This window comes from Rhinoraja longicauda, unplaced genomic scaffold (genome assembly GCF_053455715.1).
Source record: "Rhinoraja longicauda isolate Sanriku21f unplaced genomic scaffold, sRhiLon1.1 Scf000510, whole genome shotgun sequence".
Classification (NCBI taxonomy): domain Eukaryota; kingdom Metazoa; phylum Chordata; class Chondrichthyes; order Rajiformes; family Arhynchobatidae; genus Rhinoraja; species Rhinoraja longicauda.
This window is the reverse complement of record NW_027601727.1, coordinates 50,886-63,943: the sequence shown is the minus strand read 5'-3', so window position 1 is coordinate 63,943 and position 13,058 is coordinate 50,886. Positions and strand designations below refer to the sequence as shown.

Sequence of the window (13,058 nt, the reverse complement as noted above, 5' to 3'; positions counted from 1 at the left end):
ATTCAGTTATGGATGCAAATTATTTTTAAGCTGCTGAATGCTTTTGCCCAGCAGGCTCTGCAGCATGAGGCATAATCACCAATGCATTTCAGTAAGGGCTGAGAAGGCTATTCAATCGTGTCAGCCATTCGGTATATATTAACTGATTTCTGATCAATCCATTCATTATCCCGAGTTGTATTTTACTGAATAATAATGGGCTTTGGACTTGAAAGAATCCTGAAGGAAATTATATGATTTAATTTACTATATGGTCAGATAATCCCATCATTATAAATGAGTATATCATCTGACTCACTGTAAACATCTCAGCAGGATATTAATTAGTATATAAAGACTTAAAGAAGAAAATCAATTTCTGGATGTAGAATATCCTAAAATCTTCTACAGTGAAACTTGATTAAAGCTGTGGAGAGAGTGAAAATTGCTTGAGGCATTTTGCAGAAACTGCAAAACAACAAATTGCTAACTTAGGACATTAAACTATCTATCTAGTAATCATTAATGGTACTTCATGAATAGACTCTCATCAGAAATCTCCAGGAATTATTCCACAGAAAATGAAGCCAAATCTTTAGAAATGCAACTTTGTGAATATAATTCTCAGCAGTTTTTAGCATATAGTTTCCACTAACGTGTCAGCTTAGCTAGGCCACAGTTGATTTGCTTCTGCTGCAGAATGTCATGATTTCAAGCCCAACCACAGGCACTTGAGGGCACAATGTATGTCGGTGCTGACGGATTGTGGTTATGTCAGATGCTAAAACACCACCTTATCTGCTGACACATATAAAACAATTACGTTTGGTCATAGAACTTTACAATTTTAAAATGAATATTCAAAGAGGAGTCAGCAAGTCATCCGAGTATTCTGATTAACATTCCTCCCTCAGTCAACAACAGTCAGAATTAATCAACTGGAGAAGAAAGGAACTGTAGATGCTGGAATCTTGAGGAAAACTTCAAGTGTTTAAGGAACTCAGCGGGTCAGGCAGCATCTGTGGAGGGAATGGACAGGTGACTTATTCACAAAATGCTGGAGTAACTCAGCAGGTCAGGCAGCATCTCGGGAGAGAAGGAATGGGTGACGTTTCGGGTCGAGACCCTTCTTCAGAATGAATCGACCGTCATCTTTCTGCTATTTGTGGATAAATTACATGTGAATCAATTTGGGATTTAAAATGAGATGAAGCAATATAGACACGTATAAACAGGTTTGTTTTGTTATGTGTAATTGTCGCTTCAGCTTTTGATGCAATAATTGTCTTTTACAGGCGGCTGAACAGCACGCAGGGAGAAATCCGTGTGGGACCCAGCCATCAGGTAAGAAAGTTAAAAGTCACAATGCTTTGTTATTTTGGTCTTGCTGGCTGTATATAAACGTTCCACACATCTACACTTGCAAAAGCAGGAAGATAGCACATTGCATTTTCTTATTTTGAATAAATATGGGGTGGTACAATTACGTTTGGTTTTGATGTTCAGTTACCATCATTGTACTCGCAATGACGTATAAAGCTGCATGCCTAAAACTTTGTGAAAGGTTACGTATTGTGCATACCATATTTGGCATAACATTTAATTTTACTTGACCCAGATTATCTATTGTGGACTTTATTCCTTGGAGCACAGGAGGCTGAGGGGTGATCTTATAGAGGTGTAAAAAATCATGAGGGGAATTGATAAGGTGAATACACTGAGTTTTTTTTTACCCAGGCAAGGGGAATCAATAACCAGAAGACATAGGTTTACGGTGAGACGGGAAAGATTTAATTGAACCCTGAGGGGCAACCTTTTCACTCATGGGTAGTGGGTGCATGGAATGAGCTGCCAGAGGAAGAAGTTGAGGCAGGTACAATAACAACGTTCAATAGCAACTTGGACAGGTACATGGATAGGAGATCTTTAGAGGGACATGGACCAAATGCGGGCAAATGGGACTGGCTTAGATAGAGCATCTTGTCGGCATGGATGACTTAGGCTGAAAAGGGCCTGTTTCCATGCTGCGTGACTCTGATTCAAACTGTTAAAATCTTTGTCCTTGTTTCTGGATGTGAAGAATAATAATGAATCATGAAAAAATCATCAATTTAAATATAATACGATTTAATGAAATGAAGTGGAATCTCAAACTTGTTGATGCAACGGCGTTTTGTACCAAGATTTTGTGCCGTTGCTTGTTCCTGTTGTTTTCTCATTTTATCTGAACAGCTACTCAAAACATGATTCACGGCATACATTAAGGGGAGATGGTAATTTATGCTCTAATGTTTCCATAATACTGTCAAAGGCTTATTGATATAAATGTAATAACTGGAAATCAATTCCGTTAACCTGCTAATCAAAAATGGGTATGTCCAGGAACCCTTTTCTGAACTTCATTAATCTTCTGAATTCTGCTCCTCTGGGCACGCATGCTTCTCTATGAAGCGTGCCCTCCGTGATGTTTGGGACAAAGACCCATCATTTATTTATTTGCCTCTGTACTCCACAATTTAAGATTTGTAATAGAAAAAGATCACATGTGGTTAAAGTGCACATTGTCAGATTTTAATAAAGGCCATTTTTATACATTTTAGTTTCACCATGTAGAAATTACAGCAGTGTTTATACATAGTCTCCCATTTCAGGGCACCATAATGTTTGGGACACAGCAACGTCATGTAAATGAAATTAGTCATATTTAGTATTTTGTTGCATATCCAGACTGCTTGAAGTCTGCAATTCATGGACATCACCAGTTGCTGGGTGTCTTCTCTGATGATATTCTGCCAGGCCTGCATTGCAGCCATCTTTAACATGCTTGTTTTGGGGGCTAGTCCCATTCAGTTTTCTCTTCAACATATAAAACGGTTCAGATCGGGTGATTGACTTGGCCACTCAAGAATTGACCATTTTTTTGGCTTTGAAAAACTCCTTTGTGGCTTTAGCAGTATGTTTGGGATCATTGTCTTGCTGTAGAATGAACTGCCGGCCAATGAGCTTTGAGGCATTTGTTTGAACTTGAGCTGATAGGAGGTGTGTATACACTTCAGAATTCATTATGCTACACCATCAGCAGTTGTATCATCAATGAAGATAAGTGAGCCAGTACATGCTGTACATGAAGATAAGTGAGTACCAGTACATGAAGATAAGTGAGTCAGCAGCCACACATGCCCAGGCCATAACACCTTCACCACCATGTTTCACAGATGAGGTGGTATACTTTGGATCTTTGGCAGTTTCTTCTCTCCTCCATACTTTGTCGTCATAAGCATAGAAAGTAAACAGGAAACTTGTGTAGGACAAAAAAAGGTTGTCGAGCAGATTTGCAGGGGGTTAATAGTATTCTGAACTTGAAAGTATGGTCAAGGAATTGGATTGGTAGAAGTAGATTTTGATATGTAGAGCACTGGCAATAGTGTTGGGGGATGAGAGAACTATTCATTGGGAACAACCAGGACCATGTTAGGACCAGAGTTCTAGTGAATCAAATAACTCACAAAGTAGATTGGTCTTCACATTAAATACTTTTGGAGAGGATGGTGGGATTTAGGTGGAAAATCCAGGTGGGGAGAAATCGAGAATGCTAAAGAGAAAAGAACAAGGAACCTGCACAGGGAAGTGATTTGAGGTAAGTAGGTGAGAATGGCCAAAACAGAGTGACAGCCAGGGAGTGACATACAAGCAAGAGAGAGAACGCTAGCTTACTAGGTAAGATAAAATGGTCAAAATGCACATTGTGCCACTACCATAAATTGCAGAGGTTTCTGAAAATATTGAAAAGATTTAAAAGCTGCTATAATTGAATGTGTGACGCATTCATATTAAGCTGGGTGACAAATAGATTTAAATTAGTGTAAGAAAATAACTGCAGATGCTGGTACAAATCGAAGGTATTGATTTCACAAAATGCTGGAGTAACTCAGCAGGTCAGGCAGCATCGCAGGAGAGAAGGAATGGGTGACGTTTCAGGTCGAGAAGAAGGGTCTCAACCCGAAACGTCACCCCATTCCTTCTCTCCTGAGATGCTGCCATGCTCCAGCATTTTGTGAAATAAATAGATTTAAACTGATACAATGTAATTGTCAGTACAGAGACATGGTTTCAGAGTGACCAATGCTGGGAGCTGAATATCCCAGGATATTCCTTATGTAGGAAGGACAGGCAAGGACACAAAGGAGATTGACACAAAATGTTGTGTCTACCTTTGATTTAAACCAGCATTTCTGCAGTTCTTTCTTACACAAAGGAGATTGCGATGTAGTTTTTTAGGAAAGGTTGAAATTAAAGTGATACTGAGAAAGGATGTTGGCTGAGAATATCAGTCGTGGTGAAGCTAGATAAGTACCAAAAGGTGGAAGGCATTAGTGGGAGTTGTCTAACAGGCTCAACTGTAGTTGTAGTGCCGAGGACTGGAAATTAGAGACGCACATAACAAGGGTGTGACAGTAGGGACAATGATTTTAATCGCCATGTCAACAGGTTCAACAAAATTAGCAATAATATTGTGGAGAATGAATAGCTGGTTTGTGTGGGGTCATTATGGATGAGTAACTGAGTGACTACAATATGATAGAATACTTCAAGAAGATGGAAAGTGAAGTGTTGGATTGTCGTAGGGTTCTAAATCTAAACAAAAGAAATTGTAGAAAGAGGAGGAGTGAGAGGAGACGAGGCCAGCATAGATCAGCCACGATCATGTTGGATGGTGGGGCAGGCTTGCAGCAGTGTGGTAACCCACTCGGCTCCTATTTTCTTTTGTTCTTTACTCAGAAAATGGAGAACTCATGGAACTTTCTACCACAGCTGCTTAAGTCACTAAATAAACATAAGAGGGATCTAGGTTTTTAAACGCAAAGGCTCTAAGAATGTGAGGAATATGGTACTGAGATCAAGGATCAGCCATGATCTGCTATGTGGAGGAGCAGGCTCGAAGGGCCAAATGGCCTGTCTGCCCCTGCTACTGTGCTAATCTTCTCAATCGAGTCTGATCAGAGTAGTAGGCAAAAAATAAGAAAGGAACACCAAGAAAATAGCATTAGATTGGGCAGAGTTATAAAGATTTATGAAAAGGAAATAATATTTGTTGAAACTGAGAGTTTTTAAGGTTATAATAGAATAGATGAAGGGAAATCAATTAATGTGGTGTTTGTGGATTTTGAAGGGCTTTGAAAAAGCGTGATGACCGAGGTTAAATTGCAATATTAACACCCACAATATCGGGATGTTAAATTGGTGTGGATTGAGCAGAAAACAAAAGTAGGAGTAAGCAGTAAGATTTTGGTTCAGAGGTTGTGACTCGTGGTTGTTGCAGAGATCTGTGTTGGAACACCAATTGTTAAAAATTTAGATCGATGATACAGCTGACGGGATCGTATAATATATCCTGGATTGATGACGGTTCAGAGCTGGGTGGCTGTGTGGACTGAGAGAGGATACAGTGGGGCGTTAGCAACATGTAGGGAGGTTAATTGATTGGGCAAAGCATTGCCAAAAGGAATATGCTGTGAGAAAATGTAAGGTCATCCACTGTCTTGGAAAAAATAGGATCACCATGTATATTTACAATGGTGAGAGATTGGAATGTTTTGGGGTTCAGAACACCCCAAGTGTCCAAGAGCCAAGAGTGTTTAATTGTCATATCTACCGACAATAGAAGAGTGAAATTCTTAGTTGCAGCAGCTTACCAAGCTTGTAAACACAATAACACACAGATGATATATAATTATTTAAAATCATTAATGCATTAACCATAATACTGGTGCGAAGAGAAAAACAAGTCCTTAGTGCAACCAAAGGCAACCCATAAAGTTCACATTTGCTGAGGTCAATGTTGTGTCGTATTCAAGTTCCTTGTTGGGGTAATGTTATTCTTGAATCTGGTGGTCATGGTTTTCAGGCTCCTGTTCCACTTTCTGGATAGTTGGAGCAAAATGGAAGTGATGCCAGAGTGGTGTGGGTCTTTGATATTGGCTGCCTTTTTGAGGCAACACCTCCTGTATAACCCTTTGATGATGGGGGGTCAGTACCCGTGATGGACCGGGCTGTGCATACCACTCTGTGTAATATCCTTCATTCCTGTGGGAGTTTGTATTGCCAAACCTGGCTGTGTTGCAACGTTAGTATGTTCGCTACCGTTCCGTCTGTAGAAGTTCAAGAGAGCATTAAAGATGAAACACTCAAAAGTTAATGTAACAGGTGCAGAAACATTTAGTAAGCCAAACAGTATGTTGACCTTTACCGAAAGAGAATTTGAATGCAAGAATAGAACTAACTTCCTCCCGTTATATTGGAATGTTGTGTACAGATCTGGTCACCCTTCCCAAGGAAGGAAATTATTTGTATTAGAGTGTAACAAAAGTTCTCCAGAATTATTTCTGGATTGGTGGATGTGTTATACAGGAGAGGTCAAGTAGATTTAGCCTATTGTCTGGAGTTTAAAATAAGGTAGGGTTACAGGACTTGGCAGTGTTGATGCGAGGTTGAAATTTTCCTTGGTTGGGGGAAGTCTCGAACCAGGCGTGACAGCCTCGGAAGAATGGGTTGCCATTGAGAATGAGAAGAAATTTCTTTACCCCGAATGGAGGCTCCATCACATATGCAGAAGACAGATCGATATCTTCTGACAGGAATAGAATATGGATTGCCAATCCAAAACCTGACTTACTTATTCCAACTATATTTTATAATGGATTTCAGCACTTCCCCAAAGACATATTTGGCTAACTGGCTTATAGTTTCTTGCTTTCTGTCTCCTTTATTGAAGGTGGCATTTTCTGCCATGGATCAAATCTGGATCAAGGATACAGATTTCTGTAAGGATATTACTTTAAAAATGTCCTTGCTGCCTGAAACCAGGCTGAATGTCCTTGCTGCCTGAAATTTTGATAAATTATAAGCAATGCTCCACTATCTTTACGGCCATTTTCTTTAGGACCTGAGGATGCAGGCTTTCGGGTTCAGGATTTCTGTTTGCACTTTTACACCATGCCCATTTTTTTCTAGTGATTCAGATTGTTTTAAGTACATCCCTCCCCTATTGCTCCCAGATTTTCTACCAGGTGATGGCCCTGAATGATAGACCTCCTCCCTCCTTCCTGTGCAATGGCTCCAGAAAGGTCATGACCATTGTTGTGTAGCAGCAGAAGCACCACATGAAGATGGGATGGGTTGGGTTGTGGAAGTGAACCCAATGGGTTCCACAACACAATCCACTCCACCTATACTTCATGATGGATAAAACGTGAAGATTGAAACTTAGTCGTTGAGATTGATGCTCGGGCAAAGATTTCAAATTTGTGAAAAGCTCTGAAGTCAAAGGAAATGAGTTAAGGCTGGATGCCAGACAAAGTGCAGCAATAAGGCATGATCTGTTCGCGGTTGGTGTAGTAGATTGTAACTAGATTCTCTTACAGATCCCTGAACAAGGGGACATTGAAATGAGAGCATATTTATGGCTAATACTCGGAAGCAATTCATCACAGTAGGTGGGGGTGGGTGGGGTTGACAAAAAGGGCATGTGGCCGCAAATCCATTTAATAATTTTGGTTCTAAGTAAGATGGGTTTTTAATAAGCAACGGTATTAAAGGATATGTTACTAATGCGGATGGACTATGAGATTGAAATGCAAATTAGCTGTGATCTAGAATAACAGACTTAAATCATGGAACTGAATGGCTTAGTCCTATTCTTCTCATTCTGTTGGGGAAAGGGGTTAAGAGAGGCGCATAGGCACCAGCCAGTGCCTTTGCAAAAACAGGTAGAGAATTAAATTCTCCAGGATTTAGTATTTTTGGTGTCTTTGCTCTATTTTGGGCAAAGAACGATACTTACTATCTTCAGTAGTTTGTTCTGAGGATATTTCCATGTGTGTGGACATCCAGATAGGTATAAAGACAAATAGAATCCTTGCGGGTCAGACGCACTCAGCTTTTACCAAGCTTCTTGCAGCCTGAGGTTTTATCTCTCGCTTCAGGTTATTTGGCTAGAATGGTGAAACATTTGATAAGAGACTACGCCCAATTCAGGCACATGTTGAAAAAGGTCACTTTAGGATAATGTAATTCCCCATTTCCCTAGAACACCCCTCCCTTCCCCACATTAGTTACTGGTAACATTGGGAGAGTTCACCCAGTTTCTTCCAGCAACAACAAAAATCTGCAATATGATCAGTTCAGTTAGACTCCTTTTGGAAGCAGTGGCATTATCCTCAAGGCAGACTTTCTCAGGACAGAGTTTCTTTCTCGTTCATGATGTGCAACAATTGCTTACAAACCAGACAGGTGTAAGAATTCCCATAGATACCACAGAGCCCTTGTTTACATAGACTATTCCAGACTCTCCAGTGTGTTTTTTTCATGCACAGACTAATTAAAGAAAATCCCTAGTGCAGGATTCCACCTGAAGAAATTAAAAATGAATGGATGAATAGATCAAAGTATTTTCAAAATTTGTGTGGCATTGTGTCAGGAATAAGACGAGTTACCTTTGGTACAGTGACGCCTTAACATAGGTTGCCTTGACACCGCATGTCTTCATTGGTGTCAGGAAGCAGACCAACCAAAGATGAACCCTGAAAGTATTCTTGTTTATTGGTCTAAGGTGAAAAATATGTGATCAATTAGGCAGCAAAAGGAAGATTTCTTGAGGGATATTCCTGTTTTCTTAGCAAGTTATCACCACCGTGTTTGTATGTGAAGACGCAACCTCGCAGAGAATGACAAATGACACAGTTACGGTAGGTGAACTTCATATTTGACTACATTGGTGAGCACAGTGATCAATATTCGGCGACAGCAACAAAGATGTTTTATCAAAGACAAAATTGTGACTTCATTATAATAATGAAAACGTCACCGTGGAACATCACTAAAATAACTAAAAGTTATTTACTGTTTCGGGGGTTAATCTGATTTATTTATGTAGCTGGTCTGTGTTTAAATAATATATTTTGAAGGTGGTTTTGATACATTTCTGCCAAAATATGGAAGTCACCAGCGAAAAGATAAGAAGACGGAAATAAATATAATTCAGCAGCAAAAATATGCGTTTTGTGAAAGACAAAACTCTTTTTGTGAAGTCCTTCAGTCTTTCCGCCAAACCTAATTCACATGTTCAGAGTGAGAGAGTTGTGGGTGCGGATATGTGTATCCAAATAAGGATGTGGGCAGTTACTGAAGATATTCAACTGGAATTGTGAGTTACCATGCATTAGGGCACACAGTATCAATGCATGGAATGAAAAGTGAATTTAAATACCTTTTCCCTGTTGGAAGTTAGCAGAAGAAGAAATGGTTTGCACAGGTCAGTTGAGGCAGAGACTATGGTAGTTTAGATATGGGTCAAATAAGTACTTGAAAAAGGAAACAATTTCAAGTGGTCGTAAGAAAATAAAGTTTGAGCAGCCACCTTCAGTGGGAATGTTAATATTTACATGTTATAAACTGGGTGTCTGTGTTGATAGTTGCAAATGCAATCCATTGTTTATTGAGAACTCAATAGGACAACAATACTGTGAGCAAAAGGGGACAAAGTGCTGGAGTAACTTAGTCGGTCAGGTATCTGAGTATCTCTGGAGAACATGGATGGGTAACGTTTTGGGTCGAGACAACTTCAGTTTGAAGGTTCTGACCCAAAACATTACCTATCCATGTTCTCCGAGGATGCTGCCTGACCACCAGACTGCTCTAGCACTTTGTGTCCTTTTGTGTATTAATTAGTATCTGCATTTCTTTGTTTCTACAATACCGAGAGTAATGGCAATTCTCCATGTTTGGTCAGTTTTAACTGATTCAACAATTAAATGCACCTGAGTGTGAATTTGAACAGATCTTGAGAGCAGTACAGAATCAAAGTGCCCTAAACAGTAAGCTGTCAGGATTTATGGGCAAGGCTCAAACCTGATTTGCTTATGTGACATCAATGGCCAGAACATAATTCAGTGAAGAGTAAACTCCTTTGCCAAAACAAAAGGCTGTAAGGTGAAGATGGCTTTGCATTTTTGGACTGTGTAGAATTCTGAGGCAACCAAAAACATCGTCTCGTTGGAACTGACAGTGCCGTGGGAGGACTGGAGGAGGCCCACGAGAGAAAGAAGATCAAGTACAAAGAGCTGGTCATAGACTGCCGTAAGCAGGGCTGGAAAGCCAGGTGTATGCCCATCGAGGTTTGCTGTAGAGGTTTTGCAGGGCAATCGCTCTAGTCAGTCAATTCAAGTCAATTTTATTTGTATAGCACATTTAAACACAACCCACATTGATCAAGGTGCTGTACATCAGTGCAGTTACTAAAAAAAGAATATACAATAGCACACAAACCTAACAACACAGACATAAACAGTTTAGTTTACAAGACCTCACCGGAATGGAGAGGAGAAGAGCCATCAAGTACACCACAGAGGCAGCGGAGAAAGCCTGGAGATGGCTCTGGATCAGGAGAGGAGGTCCATGGGGAGGAGCCAATGCCACCTGAACACGAGTCGTGGTCTGATCACCCACGGCTGGGTCGCCCGGGCAAGAGACCTGATGTTGAAAGACCCAAAACACCCAACGACCCCAGGTTACATCACTGATCATGTGTTCAGGAGCATCAAGAGATGTATTTATCAAAATAAGATAAATGCTACAACCAGAAACAGTGAACATCTTTTTTGATTGTGTAAGACCTGCTGTTTTCTTTGTCCCAGAAGTCCAATTTAGGATATTGTAATTAATGTACTTAGTATCAATGTACTAATGATTTTAACCAGATTCAGATTAATTTATTGTTATGTACTCCTGGGTGCAATGAAATTCCTTGTTCTCATGAAGCTTGGATAGATTTGTCAAGATTTGTCGATAGTGTTGGCTCTGTTGACTAATTGCTAGTGCAGGTTATGTTTGAAATAGATGAACCCAAACCTGTCTTGTACTTTTCCATGTCAGTTTGACAGAAGTATCAAGACTAGCTCAGGTTTGAGTAGTAAATATGTACTAACTATGCATATGCAAATACCTAGGTGTTCATAGTACTTGTTTGGTCTTTATTTTCTTGAAGCTTGTTCTAGTATCTAGAGAATAATAGAGGGCAGAGTAAATTGTTTTATACAAGGCTAATATTTGTGACAGGAGAAGGGTCACTTAAGGAAGGCGATGAGTGTTTCTTCACAGGATTTAGGAGTTAACCTACATGCACATAGTGTAAGTGCGGGGTTCAACCACTTTCTGAAAACCTGATCCACTGAAGAGTTTGAGAATGGGCTTGGGAAGATGAGGCACCATACTGCACAAACAAAATATCAGTACAGGTGCTCCTCTGCTTACCACGGGGTTCCGTTCCGAGAAACCCATCGCAAACCGAAAATATTGTAAGTCAAAATGCATTTAATATACCTGATCACGTGGCCGGAAGCAAGCTGCGGCTCGCTACGGTTCGCTGCCGTTTACACCACCGCAAAGTCAAAATATCACAAGTCGAAGCATTGTAAGCCGGGGAGCACCTGTAAAGTTCCTGCTGCAATTGGAGCCACATCAACTAAATTGTGGGGCATATCATGAATTCTTGTCCCAAACAATCTTTTAGCTGTGATGTAGAATCTGTTCGTACAGTCTCGACTGAAGTCGTTGAGGGGTACATTATTTTGATGGAGAATTTCCTATTTGCTTCTCAAATAGTCATGGTCTAGATTCCACAAACACAACACTCGAGGCCAGAATGTATCCTGGGTTACTGATGCAGTGCGTCAGCAACCCTACCTGCTGGCTACTGTTCCTTTCCAACATTTAGATTTTGAAAAACTTTAAAATCGTAATTTGGCAACCTGATTTTAAAAAAATGCTAAATCCATTGTTGTTAATATTCTACGATTATTTGTTATGGAACACATCGTCAGTAAATATTTCTGATAACCACTCTGGTGCATTACCAGTGTGCACAGCCGCTTGGTGCAGCAGATGGTGCTCTTCTGAGGGTGTGGGATGTGATACTGTATTGCTGATCGACCTTTATATTCAACCTAATACTATTCACCATTTACGGTAGAGTCTCTGGCAGTCAACTTAAAGATTATGGATATATTTCTTCAAACTGGGTTTGCATTTGAATTGACATTTGAGTGTTCTGTTTGCAAATATATTTTAACAGCGACTGGAATATTTAGCCTTTTCATATTTAAGGATCCTATGATTTTGGTTTTGAGTAAAACGTTGGAAGCGTCTTTTGCAGATGGTACCTGATGAAAGTCATCCATTTAGGCCAGCTAATGAAAATAAGAATCACATCAATAGCGTATACAGGTGGGTGGTATTCCCTCGTCAGCTTATAAAACTGCGCATAAAGGAGATTATAGTAGTTATCTATTGGCTGATTGCTAGTCAAGTTAATATTTCAAATAGATGAACTCAAATTTAGTTTGCACTTTGCACACCTTTTTACTTTACACCTAATGATACAGTTACAGTGTAGGATCCCCAACTGGTAGCATAACTTCCTCCCATAAAAAGTACAGCTGAGAAATGGGCACTTCAGCCCACGATGTCCGTGCTGACTGTGATGCCAATCTCCTCCATTACTTGCCTGTTCATCCATCCATCTAAATGCCTCTTAAATGTTGCTGTTGTATCTGCCTCTGCCACTTCCCCTGGTAGTTCAAGGCCACTGAAAGCTGTCTGTGAAAACAAAAAACATCTTGAAAACCCTCCTTTAATCTTTCCCCCTCTTTGAAACTTTATGTCTTTGAATATTTGACATTATCACCCTGGAAAAAGACACTTGACTATTTATTCTATCTGTGCTCTCGTAATTGTAAACGCTTCTATCAGTTTGCCCCTCAGCCTCTGACGCTCCAGAGAAAACAATCCTAGCTTGTCCACCCTCTCCTTGTAACTATTACTCTCTAATCCTTGCAACATCCTGCTGAACCTCTCCTGTACCTTCTCCAAAGTTTCTCCATCCTTCCTGCAAAGCAGTGACAGAACTGCACACATTAGTGCAAATGTGGCTTAACCAAAGTTCTATAAACCTGCAACATGATTTCCCAACCTATGTAGGCAGGTATGCCATATGCTTTCTTTACCACCTCCCATAAAGTATCTAG

General features: G+C 40.1%; 1 protein-coding gene across 1 annotated transcript in view; it reads left to right on the top strand.

The window, feature by feature from the left end:
- The window catches only part of LOC144591021 (arginine-glutamic acid dipeptide repeats protein-like), a gene marked incomplete at its 3' end in the record, with an annotated part of 78,289 nt that overhangs the window by 15,436 nt on the left and 49,795 nt on the right, over positions 1–13,058 (top strand). Inside the window, exon 2 of the mRNA XM_078395368.1 lies at positions 1,275–1,323. Within this exon, the coding sequence (XP_078251494.1) occupies positions 1,275–1,323 (49 nt within the window). The remainder of the gene's footprint in view (positions 1–1,274; positions 1,324–13,058) is intronic.